Raw genomic sequence first — 16662 nt, 5'->3', positions numbered from 1 at the left:
AAAAACCTACAAATAAAACAAACATTCGCTACAGCATACCACCCCCAAACAATCCGATGATTGGAGAGAAATCATAGATGTTTAAACGAATATCTACGGTCATTCGTAAATGAACACCATTCCGATTGGGACGAATGTATACCATATTACGCATTTACTTATAATACTACCCCACACTCAGAACATAAATTCACTCCATATGAACTAATTTTTGGCAACAAAGCAAAATTACCACAAGAAAATTACCCAACAACAATAACACCAATGTACAATTTAGACTTAAATAGCACAGAATTAAAATACAAGTTAGAAAAATTCAACGCAATAGCGAAACAAAGATTAGAAAAGAATAAACATTCAAGACAAGAAATTATACACATACCAACAAACCCATTAATAATCAACATAGGAGATATAGTATATTTAAAAAAAACTAAAATAGAAAAAAATTAGACCCATTCTACATAGGTCCCTACACCATTATAAAAATACTAGATACAAATTGTGAAATTGAAAACAAAATAACTAAACAAAGAAACATTGTACACAAAAACAGACTTTTTAAAGGATAATGAAAAAAAAGCAAAGCAATTTTATTTAGGCTACTCTAGCAACAAAGCACAATACTAACGAACACATTATCAATTTCATACAAAAATATAATAAATGTATAATATAGTAAAATCATATAGTATAATATAGTAAAATTCGATCTACCGATCCTAACTTTCATACAAAAAAGGAAGATATCAAAAAAATAATTGCCATGAAAGTACGTGAAGTTTTTCCGAGCCTCACTCAGAAAAACTGTAAAATTCGGTTAAAACATAAAAATACAACATATTTGTAATATTCATTAGAATTGTAAGGGAGTCAGCTCTTTCACATGAATAATTTCACTTCGCTACATCATTCAACCAAAAGGGGGATGATATAACGGACTTACTTTATAACATCACAAAATATTCCCACAAGTCATAAAAACCAATCCCTACATGCACCAATATGAATCCTTCTCAGGTCACAGGTCATAAAACCCAAATTTAACATATCCTTTAGTCAGGCCACTTGAAACCCACAGATCGTAAATTACTCGAGCGATCGTTTTCAAATCCAACTTGCATAGCCAGATGGGCGCATTCCAGTTAAACCATTCTGGGTCACACCACTTGTTATAGCAACATTCCCACTAGGTCATTATTTTGCCGAGGCAACAAATAAACAGTCTTGCCGAAGAAAACAAGCACCGATGCACCCATACTTAAGCTACCAGTACACCGTTTGTCATAACGTAAAATATTTGATGAAGCAAAATTTGATCAAATAAACGTGTTTGACAAACAAATTTGACAAGGCCAGTACACGAGATCAACTGTTTAACAAACTTTTTTCATCAAATATTTGCATTGATGCGTTACGCCGAATATTGTTTTTTTTTTATTTCGTTTATTTGACACGGCTCATAGCGGTAGCTTAAGGGAGCCGTGGATCTTTTATGTGTTTACAATATGTAAAGAATAAAAATATAAAAAAATATTATTGATTGTCCGTTGGATCTCGTGCGCGCAACTTTTTATTGCGAGCAGAGACCTTCTTTCGCGGCTCGCCTACTGCATCATGGGGACTATTTAATTCTCTCCTGTCCTCCACATCAAGGTCATCATCGTTAAAAGTGCCTTGATGCCCGCGACCAGATGTTCTCTCCTGCTTCTTGCACTTACGGGTGACCAATGTAAATCCGTCGTCATTGTTTTTATCTTCTTCACCGATATTGCTTACAGTGGTTTTTGGGGTGCTGCTTTGGCAGTTGTCAATATGTACTGAACAGCTGCCACAAATTTGGCAACCGTTTGTGGTTCAGGTATTGGTGTTGAAAACTCTTTTTTGGGTTGGTTTGCTGTGGATTCGTTGGAAATCGGTAGAGATGCATTCTCCTCTGTATCTTCCGCGCAAGGTTGTCCGCGGTGCGCTGTCTGATTACAATACTTGCACGTAGGAGTTTGCCCCTCATGGGTGCATAACGTAGTTTGATTAATAGTAGCTTCGTGGGTTTTGAGTTTTATAGTCAAGTGGGAGGGGATAGGTCTTTCGATCCGCATCCTCACCACAAGAACACCATTAGGTGTACCCGGGAAGAAATTTCTCCACGTATCACGTGTAAAGGCTTCTACTTCTCCGTATTGCGACATGTATTTTGCGATTAGATCAGGAGGGGTACGTGGTGATAGGTCATGTTGCTTTACATCTACATAGTCTTTTTCTATATACACGGGAATCTTAATTCCAACTTTATCACTTTGAGCCACGTGCTTCAAGTTGTTCTGCAAAACGAAACGTTCGGCTTGGGCTAACGTGTTGAATGATATGAGTACCACATTGCGAAGATGATGATACTGTAGATACATAACCTCCTTGAGCTTAAGCTGCATCTTCACCTTCAGCAGGTATTCCACTTCACGAAAACTCAATCTTATTGAACAGAATTTAAAGTCAACGACCGCTGTATTGGGTCGGAGCAGAGATTTTTCGTCAACTTTACTCATGATGGCAAGAATATATTAAAAGTTTCCTTTGTTCTCGAGACAATGCACACTAGATCAAGAGGTTGCTAGTTGATGTTCACTTGGTTCGATTGTACGTCTGACTTGGGCAGAAGTAGAAAGTAGACTGACCTAATATTGTTTGACAAACATAATAAAACAAGTTTGATGGATCAGTACACTGTTTGTCAAATGTAGTCAAACCGGAATGTAGTCAAACAAATCGTCATGCGAAAAAATATTTGTGCTGTTTGAACTTCATGAATTTTCAAGAGTGCAAACACATGAAATATTTATGTTAGCTCAGGGATGCCAAATGATTTTTCAGAAAATTTGTTTAATTTTTATAAAAAAACTGGAATTGTCAAAGCAACTATATCGCTTTCCTTTGTTCGTGATTATGCAGAGCAAGATGTTTAGAGTTCTATGGTGATTCGTCTTTGGCAGTAGCTAGGTGAGAAGCGAGGTAAGCGTGTAATTGTCTGCGGGGGTGAAAAATGACAGCAAACAACTTTGTGTGCAAACTGAAATCCAAGCAATAATATATCGAGACGAATGTTTCATCACTAGTAACTAGTAAACAATGTTGTTAGCTGTCGTTTTTAAAACCAGCATGGCTGATCGGCGTTTTAGATAATCCTATCACCTGAGAATAAAAGCTCATTGATTCAGAGTGTAATTTAACACCTCGGAAATAATTAACTTCATCATCGATTTCTTGTAGCAGATTTCAGTGACAAAATGTCGAAAAATTCGTTCGAAGTCAAATTAGGTATTAAGCAGGATTTTATGTGTCAGTGATCCTGAAAATACGGAGCCGGCTCTCAGTTTTTTCCCTACAGTCCATTCGTATTATGTGAAAAAAATTAAGGATGTAATAAAACCGGCAAATGGTGGCTTGATAGAACGTAAGCAAAAAACTTGTCGCCGGAGAAGTTCACACAATTGAAAAAAAAAACGTTTTACAGTCGGGACAGCTACAACGCGGATTTCTACCGCGTGGTACCCGCGTAATGTTAATCACATAGCTTATGGGATTTTGACTAATTGAGGCTGTGGCAAAGATAAACTCAAGATAGTGTGGTCTGATGTTTCCCATGTACCATCCAAATGCGACCCCTCGATGAACCCGGTTCACCGTCAGAGTAACAGCTCAATGATGAACTGAAGGGAAGCCTTGCGAAAAAGAAACAACGTCGATCTTTGCGTCGTATCTATGACAACGAGTTATTATGAAAATAACAAGGAAATTTCGGCAGAAAAATAAACAAACCTCGAGGTTTTCGAAGTTCGGTAATTATATGATATGTGAAGTAATATAACTTTTTGCTATTAAAATTAGTGAATTAGTCTGCTAACCATCAATTGATAGAATTTACGTCAGATTCAGCAACGAAAGTCGGTAGAGTCTAGTTGATGGTAAACTGCGAATTTTCTTATTTGGAATTGTAACGACATTCACCTGCTTAGGATAAACTGTTAGAAACGAACGAGTTCACTAGAATAATTTCTACCAAAAGTGCTGTACAAATAGGCCTTTAGTAGTAAATATAGCTGTAATATATTTTACTATCCGTATATGTTTCTCTCATAAAAAAATTGTCTACAACTTTGATTTGATTCGTAACCATAGAGTGTTGTCGACGCGTTCAAAAAATTATCGACGCCTATTAACGAGGGGATAGCAAAAGCATACTATTATTGAGTTCACCGGTTCACGATTGCTGAACCATCTTTTGTTGATGGTTTGTATGGGACCTAGTAATCTTGAGTTTATCTTTGGCTGTGGTTGAATATTTCGTCTGCGTTAACATTTATCACCATACTTTCTTTGGCAAAGTTGTTGTGCTTATTTAGACCTACAATTTAGAGTGACTGGATATCCAATTAGTTGAGAACTGTGCCGCCAGGGGTACTTTAAAAGAGAGTAAATAAATCGAACCTTTCGTCGTGAATGTGACTAACGTTGAATAGGTTTACCATGGAATATTTCGAAACACTGATTATTTTGAAAGGTGGTGTCTCAGGAAGATTTGTCCAGAAAGTCAAGAGTTTCTGGATAGTGGAAATAATAAATCAGAATTGTCCCATCAGGCGGCGCCAATACTAATGCAAATGTTCAATTAATGTCAAAATCATTCTTTGTCTCAATAACGAGAATATTTAGAGGGGTACTATCTTCAGTAAAGATGCTCGAGAAATCAAAGACTACCAGATGGTGATAGATTAGTTTGGGATACTCTCACTAGTGCACGTGAGCGTACCTCCTAAAAGCTCTAGGGGAGATCAACGGCTACGAGATTATGGGCAAATCAAACTGAAATGGATCCGCCAGGTGCAGCTAGTGAGTATGTACTATTTTTCAAATTCTATATCTCAGGATCACGATAATTTAGAAGTGTGGTGTCTTCGGCAATATTCATCAGCGGGTCGAGTGCTGTCCGAAGGTGAATGGATAATTTCAGAATTCAGCCACTAGGCGCTAGGGAGAATACAACTTCCAGTGAATGTTAGGTGATGTTTTGTCACGAAAGTTTAATAATTTAGGGAAATGGTGTGATGTGAATGATGGGTTTTGATAATCGAAATTTTTCTGCAATACGGCAATCAGTTATATTTTGAAGGGCAATTTCTTGGCAGATGAAAACCAATTGTTTTGGACATTTTCAATGCATAGGGAGTTCCAATGTGTCAAAAAAGAATTTTTTTCAACATTTCGTGAATGAATTTCATATTGCAAGGTAAGTTGTTGGCAGTTGAAAACCAATAGTTTAGGACATTTTCCATGCACATGGGGATCCGTCGATGAATCAAAATAGAATTTTTTTCAACTTCATGGGAGTAAGTTTTAATCCAGGGGCAGATCACTTTAGAAATGTATAACAAATTTGCATCAAATTAGAAAAATGCAGAAAAGTGTGTTTAACAAACGTCCTACGCTGATTCACTTTGTTCGACGATTTGTTGAATGTAGGGCTAGTTTTTTGTAGGGTTTTGACGTCTTACACGCAACGCAAAATATATTGCACGCAACGCAAAATGCATTATGAATTTCTATTTTGATGGAAAGAAATGCATTTAATTTAGCTGATTTTTAAAAATGCATCACAAGTGATCTGCCACTAGGTTTTAATGGCAAGTTGTTGGTACATGATATTCAAAAGTTTCAATGCAAAGGGGGGTCCGCCAATGTGCCAAAACGAAAAAAAATTCCAACTTTATAAGAGTGAGTTTTATATTGAACGGCAAGTTGTTGGCAGATCTAAATCAATAGTTTTGGACATACTCAATGCACATGTGGGTCCGTAGATGAATCAAAATGAAAAAAATTTCAACTTCATGGGTGTTGCTACAGAAACATCACAAACGGCAACACTGCTTGACAAATCCCGTGGACAGTGACCTGTCCTTGGGCCTGTCAGACGAAAACGAAATGTTGACAGAAGAGAGCAGCGTAATGCCTGCTGCATAGGCAACTGTATCGAAAAATCATATTTATAAATTACAGTGAATTTAAAACTAATTCCTAGCTGTTGTTTAGCTATCCAACGGTAAGTTTAATTTATCCAGCTTTTTACGTGCCATAATGGCGGTCAAAATTGTTCAGTTCGTAATACGTTTAATTGCCCTTTTTTTGGCAATAATCGTTTACGCCAGTTTGACAGCAACTCCCAGTTGAAGATGTCGGGCGCTCATTGAATAAACATCCAACGCATCGGACTAACGTAGGATGACTTAATCTCCCTGGGCGGTTGACGTAAACGATTATTGTCAAAAAAGGGCAATTAAACGTATTACGAACTGAGCAATTTTGACCGCCATTATGGCACGTAAAAAGCTGGATAAGAATACTATTGAATTAATTGAATAATCGGCTACTGAAGGCCAAAGAAACCACATGGTTTCTTGAAATCGCACACTACTCGGTAAGTTAACCTATACACTTTATTTTCTACAATTTTCCTAATCAAACCTGTATTTACAGTTTGAAGCTTTTTGAATAATTGCTCTCAAAATAGTCGTCCTCAGAAACTTTACAGAAAACATCATTTTCCTAAATTATTAAACATTCGTGACAAAACATCACCTAACATGTACTGGAAGTAATTTCTCCCTAGCGCCGCCTAGTGGCTGAATTCTGAAATTATCTATTCGCCTTCGGGCAACACTCGACCCGCTGATGAATATTGCCGAAGACACCACACTTCTAAATTATCATGATCTCGAGTTATAGAATTTGAAAAATAGTACATGCTCACTTTAATTTAATTTGCTTATAATCGCGAAGCCCTTGACCTCCTCTAGAGCATTGCCGAAAACACCATCTTTCTAAGTTCTTAGATTTTTGAGATATATCATATTCTATAATGTACTTTTAGGTGGTACGCTCACTAGAGCCTCATAGTGAGAGTATCCCAAACTAATCTATCACCATCTAGTAGTCTTTGATTTCTCGAGCAACTTCACTGAAGACAGTACCCCTCTAAGAGACCATCCATAAATGACGTAGTATTTTTGAGTGATTTTGAACACCCCCCTTCCCCATCGTAGCATTTCGTCACAAACCGCTAAATATCCCCCTGGTAATTTCGTAGCTTGACGGTAACCCTTCCGCCCCCCCCCCCCCCTCCCCCTTGTGCACGCAAAAAATTAAAAAAACGATGTTAGTTAGATGAAACGGGTAAAATTGTCGTTACACTAGGTCAACCCCAAAGGCCTTAGTACAAAGGTACGCAAAGAGTGTGCAGAGTTTGAAGACAGAAAAAGTCCACCTATCGAGCAAAATTAGAATCCAGCTTTGCTGCACAGATATCAGAGACGGATTCCAATTGTGTTCGATAGGTAGACTTTTTTGACTTCACTCTTTGCGCAACTGTTCTCTATCAACTGTAGTCAACCCCTATTCCCCTTTTAAAAGGCTACGTAGCCTCTTACCCCCCTGCCATCACACATCATCACAAAATACAAAACTCCCCCCTCCTTTATATAATGCTACGTCATTTATGAATGGTCCCAAAATATTATCGTTATTGAAGCACAATATGCAGATTGTAATTAAATCAAAACAAACACCAATCAATATTCTCCGTTACACCAAGTTTAAAGTTTAGGAAACGGGTCACGAGATTTCGCACGGAATTTGGCCAGGGGAAAACCTAAAGCTCTGCCACTCTAAAAAAATACCAACAATATCAAAATAGCGCCGAATTTTAAACCTTAACGTTTTTTTTTTCATTTGACAACAAATTCTGAATCAGTTTCGCGTAGGGTTCGTCGCGGTGCGGATGTGGGCGGTAAATGGATAGTCCGCACCGCAACCGCAAAAAAATAATAAAACCGCACCGCTTACCGCAACCGCACTGCATTTACCGCACCGCACCGCGCGGTAATGCGGTAAATGCGGTAAAAATCTGTATTTTTTTTTGTGTTGAAAAAATATTAATTTATTTGTATAACTATATATAATATCCTATTTACACGAACATTAACTTTGACGGACTCCTCAGAATGAAAAATTTATTAAAAAATGTCAACTTTGCAAGTTTTATTAATAAAATGCCGTACATCTTGAGATAAATACTTTCGAAACAAGGTAAACATTAGCATAGCACTGAAGTCCTATGAAATGTAGCTGTATTTCATCATTATACATACAAAAACGTTTTTCAGCTGCAATTAATAGGAAAACTTTTAATTAATATCAGATCAGGTATCCATCCCATCTCAACCGGTACAGAGTTCATACTATGTTGCGTTTCGGCTTCGCCTCTTCAGAAACCGACACTAACGTATTGTCGGAATAGATTAGCGCCGGCTTGACGCAAATCCCTTAAAACTAAAACACACTATGTGTTTCAATCAAACGACTGATCAAACGTGATGTCCCGTTCGAGCAGAAGTTCTGTTTATGCCGATGAGACACAAGTGAAGCCGAAACTTGTCTTGGCTTAGCAGGCCTATGCGAAAGCACTATGCTATATTTCACCCTAAGGAGGAAAATTTGGTAAAAACCAAAATTTCTCACTAGGGTGAAAATTTGTTGGTAAAAACCAGTCTTTGTACAGGAGGGCACAAATCCTTATTTCATACTATGTTGCGTTTCGGCTTCGCCTCTTCAGAAACCGACACTAACGTATTGTCGGAATAGATTAGCGCCGGCTTGACGCAAATCCCTTAAAACTAAAACACACTATGTGTTTCAATCAAACGACTGATCAAACGTGATGTCCCGTTCGAGCAGAAGTTCTGTTTATGCCGATGAGACACAAGTGAAGCCGAAACTTGTCTTGGCTTAGCAGGCCTATGCGAAAGCACTATGCTATATTTCACCCTAAGGAGGAAAATTTGGTAAAAACCAAAATTTCTCACTAGGGTGAAAATTTGTTGGTAAAAACCAGTCTTTGTACAGGAGGGCACAAATCCTTATTTCATACTATGTTGCGTTTCGGCTTCGCCTCTTCAGAAACCGACACTAACGTATTGTCGGAATAGATTAGCGCCAGCTTGACGCAAATCCCTTAAAACTAAAACACACTATGTGTTTCAATCAAACGACTGATCAAACGTGATGTCCCGTTCGAGCAGAAGTTCTGTTTATGCCGATGAGACACAAGTGAAGCCGAAACTTGTCTTGGCTTAGCAGGCCTATGCGAAAGCACTATGCTATATTTCACCCTAAGGAGGAAAATTTGGTAAAAACCAAAATTTCTCACTAGGGTGAAAATTTGTTGGTAAAAACCAGTCTTTGTACAGGAGGGCACAAATCCTTATTTCATACTATGTTGCGTTTCGGCTTCGCCTCTTCAGAAACCGACACTAACGTATTGTCGGAATAGATTAGCGCCGGCTTGACGCAAATCCCTTAAAACTAAAACACACTATGTGTTTCAATCAAACGACTGATCAAACGTGATGTCCCGTTCGAGCAGAAGTTCTGTTTATGCCGATGAGACACAAGTGAAGCCGAAACTTGTCTTGGCTTAGCAGGCCTATGCGAAAGCACTATGCTATATTTCACCCTAAGGAGGAAAATTTGGTAAAAACCAAAATTTCTCACTAGGGTGAAAATTTGTTGGTAAAAACCAGTCTTTGTACAGGAGGGCACAAATCCTTATTTCATACTATGTTGCGTTTCTCATCGGCATAAACAGAACTTCTGCTCGAACGGGACATCACGTTTGATCAGTCGTTTGATTGAAACACATAGTGTGTTTTAGTTTTAAGGGATTTGCGTCAAGCCGGCGCTAATCTATTCCGACAATACGTTAGTGTCGGTTTCTGAAGAGGCGAAGCCGAAACGCAACATAGTATGAAATAAGGATTTGTGCCCTCCTGTACAAAGACTGGTTTTTACCAACAAATTTTCACCCTAGTGAGAAATTTTGGTTTTTACCAAATTTTCCTCCTTAGGGTGAAATATAGCATAGTGCTTTCGCATAGGCCTGCTAAGCCAAGACAAGTTTCGGCTTCACTTGTGTCTCATCGGCATAAACAGAACTTCTGCTCGAACGGGACATCACGTTTGATCAGTCGTTTGATTGAAACACATAGTGTGTTTTAGTTTTAAGGGATTTGCGTCAAGCCGGCGCTAATCTATTCCGACAATACGTTAGTGTCGGTTTCTGAAGAGGCGAAGCCGAAACGCAACATAGTATGAAATAAGGATTTGTGCCCTCCTGTACAAAGACTGGTTTTTACCAACAAATTTTCACCCTAGTGAGAAATTTTGGTTTTTACCAAATTTTCCTCCTTAGGGTGAAATATAGCATAGTGCGGTACAGAGTTGTTGAAGGACATTTGAAAAACTGCAAAATATGTATGATCTACAGCATACAGCAGAAATGTTTATACAAATAGGGGATTTAAGGAACAAAATACGTTAAAACACTTACTTCGTATTTTTCAAGAAATCAATGTATTCTTATTAAAATACTAAGATTGCACCCTTAAAATTGTATGAGTTGTAATTTTCTAATAGCTAGTTCGAAAGATCTACCTTTTTATGTAGTTTTTCTAATATTTTTCCATAATGCCAATGCAAAAACTTCAATTGAAGTTGGTAGAGGTCAAAAATTGTCCTGTGCAAAATTTGGTATCTGGGCTAACTTTGACACTTGTCGCAATATGAAAAGAGGCTTTGAGAAACATAAAAAAATCGAAATACCCTATACTTACTTCGAAAGCTTTAATTTCAAAAAGTTACAAAATACTCCTAACTGAAAAATATTAGTTGTTAAATTGGTAGAAAATATTCCCAGTTGGACGAACAATGGACGTATGCGAAAAAAAGTTATGTAGAAGGAGTCTGAAAAACGAACTGCAGGAAAATTCATTGCGAATTTACACAGAAACCAACAGAGATAGAAATACGATGTTGAAGAACGAATAATAAAGTTATCAGCCTAATTTGGACCCTTGTTTATTTTGGACGCTCTTCAAACATTTGTCTCCCTTACTGCTGATTCCTCCAAATTCGTTTGTTTTGATGATGATAATTTCATTCTTTGGGTTGTTTTTAAGTCTTAAGACTTTTTTAAGTTCATCTTTAAGTTCTCCAAATTAATTAAAATTTACAGTTGAGAAAACGCCATCGTACACGATTCATAATTTCACGATTGCCAAGAGGAATCGGGAGAAATGAGGCTTTTTTAAATTGAATTTGACAGTACAATTCAATTGTTTTTCAATGATTGGATTGTGCATTTTATATATTTGAAAAGGTTCGCTTGTAATTTTTTCAAAATGTTCAAAATATGTCGTAAATATAATGGTGCCAAATTAATAATGTAAGTAACGATGGGTTGAATATAGATTATATTCAGATTTCTTTTCAAATCATTGTAAAGTCCATGGAAATTAGAGCAATTAAATGTTTATTATGTTTCCCTATTGTAAGGTAATAATTTGCGTCGTTCTTAAATGCTAAAAGTCAAAGTTTTAATTCACTTTTTGAAGCAGACTTTATCAATTATTTTTTTAAGTGCGGTTGCGGTAATACCGCGCGGTAAAAGCTCATTTCCCGCACCGCATCCGCGAGAAAAAGTGTCTCACCGCACCGCAGTTTTTGCGGTGCGGGTGCGGCAAATACCGCGCGGTTGCGGTAATTACCGCAACCGCGACGAACCCTAGTTTCGCGTACAGCGTATTTTGCTATCCTGAATGAGCAAAGCATGTTTTTCAAACTTCTCCATCAACGAGTTTGACAAACTTCTCCATCAACAAGTTTGACAAACTTCTCCTTCAACAAGTTTGACAAACTGCAGCGTTACGCTGTTTGAAGTTTTAATAAACTGGTCACTACACTGTTTGACAAATCGACAAATAATCGCCTTGACAAACACGAATAAAAAGTTTGGCAAACTGTGTTTGATCAAATATTTGAAAAGCCAGTACACAGCAGTTCAAATTTATTTCAAGGAAGATATCAAATATTTGACGTTATGACAAACAGTGTACTGGTAGCTTTATTCATCGATTTGTTTTCCCTACCCGTACATAATTGTGTACTTTGGAATTGTAACTGACTCCTCCCATCTAGATGTACATAGAATAGTTAAGTCAGGTTAGCTAGGTTAGCTCTTAAAATTTTAAAAATGAATAAAACAGATTATGTCAAACTACCAAGAACGACACATCCAAAATGTTAAATAGTAATGACTTTCAAAATCCAAAAGCGTGCCAAATGATAGATACCGCATTGTGTTGAACGCAAGTTTGAGCATGCCCGTTGCACAGAGGAGTAACTAGAACAAATTCTTGGCCAAAAACCAAAATTTTTTTTTTTCGATTTTTTTGTTTCGTTATATTTTTTTACATACCTAAGAATCTACTGTATAACGTGGCAAAATTAGGAGTATATCAAAACTTGTTAAAAAATGTTTGCATGTATGCCCAATGATGATATTTTAAGGGATATTTTAATCGTTTTCGTTATATATATATATATATATATATATATATATATATATATATATATATATATATATATATATATATATATATATATATATATATATATATATATATATATATATATATATATATATATATATATATATATATATATATATATATATATATATATATATATATATATATATATATATATATATATATATATATATATATATATATATATATATATATATATATATAAAACGATTAAAATATATTCAGCAAAATCGCTTTCTAGTGATGATGACTGTATTAAATTAGACAATATTATTACAAACGTAGTTCAACACAACCGTTTGTTTAACTTCAGCTTAAAACTAACTAAAAAAAGTAGACTTGCTGTGTATTGCACCAACTTTAAAAAATACCTTTTTTAAACATTTTACTCCAAATTTGAATGATAAAAAAGTTACATTATACGGCTAGATACGGCAAAGTTGCTGAAGGTGTATTACAAAACAAGATTTCAGCTATACAAAAAATCTTTGATCTCATCCGATCTTGTCCGATCCACCAATCCCAAGCGATTTGAAAATATTGAAATTTTTAATAATTTGAGGTACACCGAAATGCTGTAGGGCCAAATATTATGTTTGCCAAAATGTATCTCTATGAAAATATGCACAGGCGTCTCTTTTCTTCTCCCTTTCCCACTAATCAAATGTTTATGCAACTGGAAAAACAAATGTATTCACAAAGATCACCTATAAATTACTAGTATTCGAAAGGATATAGAAAATTGACCTCTGCACTGGTAGGTGGGTAGATGCCAAATTGTTCCAAAAACTAGTAATTGTCTATTTTTAGTTCATATTAAGGCATAATAACAACAATTTCAGCAGCAAATAATTTTGGCCAGGATTCGACCCCAATTACTCCTCTGTGCGTTGGATGAGTTCGCGTGGGCTGTGGCTATAGCTATAGTGTGTTATCGTGGGCATCATCAAAATGCGCAGCATGTGGCGCTTAGCAAAAAACTGCACATCTCTGGACAGAAACAAATGACAAAAATATCATATTTTTTTGATTTATTATAGCGCCGAAAACACGAAAATATTTTAAATTGTTTATTAAAAATATATGTAAAATGCTGCTATTAAAACAAATAACTCATAAATATGTATTTATATGAAAGTGTAAGCATCATTCTATAAGTATGCAAAATTTCATTCAATTATCTGAAATAGTTTTTAAGAAATAAGATAATAATATTGTTCTCTTAAGTTTAAAAGTATATAATTTAACCAAAAATAGCATTTTTTATAAAATATTTATACCGGAAGTTTCACTCCATGCCCCCTACACAAAAAAAAATTCATGAAAATCGGTGATTTTGTGGAAATTTCGAAGCTCACTGGACGTGGTTTGACTCAGTTTTAATTTAGAGGTAGCAATCAATCTGTATTTTTCGAGAAAAAAAAGAGCAATTTTCATTTCAAATTAATAAAATATTCCCTTAATCGAAAAATTATCTCGAAAACTCAACGTAGGGGTTAGGTATCTCATACATAGAATGTGTATGCAAAGTTTAAAATAAATCGGTTAAGTAGTTTTTGAATGACAGTTAACACCGCAAATCACAAATAAAGTTCTTTCACGCTGAAAACCTTTAGCCCCCCCCCTAAATGCCTATTACATACATTTTTCCCATTTCATCTCACACATTTTTCAAAGTACTGAAACGAATCACTGAATCGATCAAAACAGTCGATTTCGTTTAGTGAGTGAATAAGACACGATTCACTCTCCACACTAAGTCGTTTTGCCCATTTCTAGTTTCATTGCCTACAAATATTACTTGCGAGCAATCTCTTAAACCTATATAAAATTTTCATATTTTTACTGAACCAACGAATAATACTATGTTTTGCTTCTGTCAAAATATAACTTTAAATTTGAACTAGAAGCTCAAGTATTATAGTAACCCCCGATGACGGTAGCTCTAATGATACAAGCACTAGGAAATTAACGTCTTTGCAAAGTTGTCTATTTCAGTCCTCTACTTTCTAGAATATCAGAATTCTTTTAAAACTACGTAAAAGAACTAATGATGAATAAACTGTTATAAGAGATCTTCATTTTGCTAATTTGAGGAAGCTGCCTTTTAAATTTTTGTACCCGTTTTGAAGTTGTTGACCTTGATAAATGAGCTATTTTAATAGAAAACCATGAATAGCTCTACTATACAATCGCTATTAAGTTAACGTTTTAGCAAAGTTGTCTATTTCAGTGGTATTTATAATACCAGAAAGCGTTTAAAACTTTATAAAAAAAAACTTACTATAAATGAATTGTTTTCAAGAGATCTTTCATAAATAACGGCCTGTATCTAGAAAACCGTAACAGCTATTTTCGAAATAAATATTCGTGGTAAGTTTCTTTACAACTTTGCCGAAGGGAGTATTTATCTAATTATTTTACAAAATAAGTTTTGTACCTCACTATTTGGAGGATTAGTTATCAATTCAATGAGATAGAAAGGAGAAGAGTTACATGCCAAAACAAATCCTCGAAGACCTCACATTGCTAAAATTAAGTTTTCACGTAACCAAAAACCCAACTTTTTGCACTTTGCGACTATTGTGCAATTATGCATGCTTATACACAGCCAAAGACATTGTCCTAAATTGTTTATCTGATTCAATTGGTATATAAAACTTGACCCTTCGGGTCTCGAAAAAATTCTCACAAGTGTAAGCAAATTCTATATATTTATTCATAAGAAATGTAAAACGGTTTATTCATGCATACCAATTTGCATACGATACTAAATACTTATTGATTGCAATATTCTTGAACGGTTGTCTCCGTTCAAGCAAATCTCAGTGTGCAATCATCTTGTAAGCCATAACATGGAAATAAATTACACAGCTCTCTTTTCATCGAGTAGCATAAAACATTTTGACAAGGCGAAGGTGTTTTCTTTTATGTCAATATTTGCCGAAAAGGAATAATAATTTCAAAACATTGGTTTCACGCTGTGATTTATTGCAAAGTAAGAGTGAATATCAAGCTTCAAAAGATTAAAGGACGATAACTGTTGTTTTTCTATCACCTCATCCTTCTCTTTCTTTACAGTTCATCATACTGGATCCTTCGTGGGTTTCCTTTTGGGAATGCGGCGGTGGTCGGCACAATTTTTTATTCTTTTTTTCTCTTTTAACAGGCAGTAGTCCGCTAGATTTGAAGCTACTTTTTTCATGACAATGTTAGCCCAGGATTTCCAGTTCTTGCTAAACTTGTTAACATAGAACAAAGCTGTGATATGTTTCAAGTGAGTCAAAAGGTTAAGCCGCTATCCCGCCCAGTAGCGTTATTGACACCATATATATATATATATATATATATATATATATATATATATATATATATATATATATATATATATATATATATATATATATATATATATATATATATATATATATATATATATATATATATATATATATATATATATATATATATATATATATATATATATATATATATATATATATATATATATATATATATATATATATATATATATATATATATATATATATATATATATATATATATATATATATATATATATATATATATATATATATATATATATATATATATATATATATATATATATATATATATATATATATATATATATATATATATATATATATATATATATATATATATATATATATATATATATATATATATATATATATATATATATATATATACACTGCTGGCCAATAAAATAGGTGTGTGATAGATTATTTTGTTTTTCTCTCAATTACGCATACCAAGTTGCAGCAGTCTCAATCACACCTACCGCACACAGAAGCCTTGGGATCTGTCATGTTACTAGTGGGTTGTTGGCGCTGATTATATTTGTAATCTTTGTCAAGATGCAAAACAAGACTACCGCAGGCTTTTTCGTCTGGTCAATATAATAGGTGTGTCAAATATATTAACGTGTTATTATTTTACATAATTCCATTATACGTTTTATTTGGTGAAGTTTGAATTCTGCGTGTTAGTAAATGTACTTAAATGTTGCATTAGTCAAACATTTGTTATAGAATGGGTCGAGCATCTCACTGTACTCAAGTGGAACGAGTTTTGCTAAGAAATTTTGTTCAAGAAGATAAGACGTATAAATAAATCGCGAATACAC

The 16662-nt window shown here is 34.9% G+C and overlaps 1 protein-coding gene across 1 annotated transcript in view; it reads left to right on the top strand.

The window, feature by feature from the left end:
- The window catches only part of LOC131675900 (uncharacterized), a 31040-nt gene extending 15373 nt beyond the window's left edge, over positions 1–15667 (top strand). The window contains exons 2-3 of the mRNA XM_058955033.1: positions 15573–15592; positions 15661–15667. Coding sequence (XP_058811016.1) covers positions 15573–15592; positions 15661–15667 — 27 coding nt within the window. The remainder of the gene's footprint in view (positions 1–15572; positions 15593–15660) is intronic.
- The last annotated feature ends 995 nt before the right edge of the window (positions 15668–16662 follow it).

The sequence above is a fragment of the Topomyia yanbarensis genome, chromosome 1 (assembly GCF_030247195.1).
Source record: "Topomyia yanbarensis strain Yona2022 chromosome 1, ASM3024719v1, whole genome shotgun sequence".
In the NCBI taxonomy this organism is placed as follows: domain Eukaryota; kingdom Metazoa; phylum Arthropoda; class Insecta; order Diptera; family Culicidae; genus Topomyia; species Topomyia yanbarensis.
This window is presented reverse-complemented; position numbering and strand designations above follow the sequence as displayed.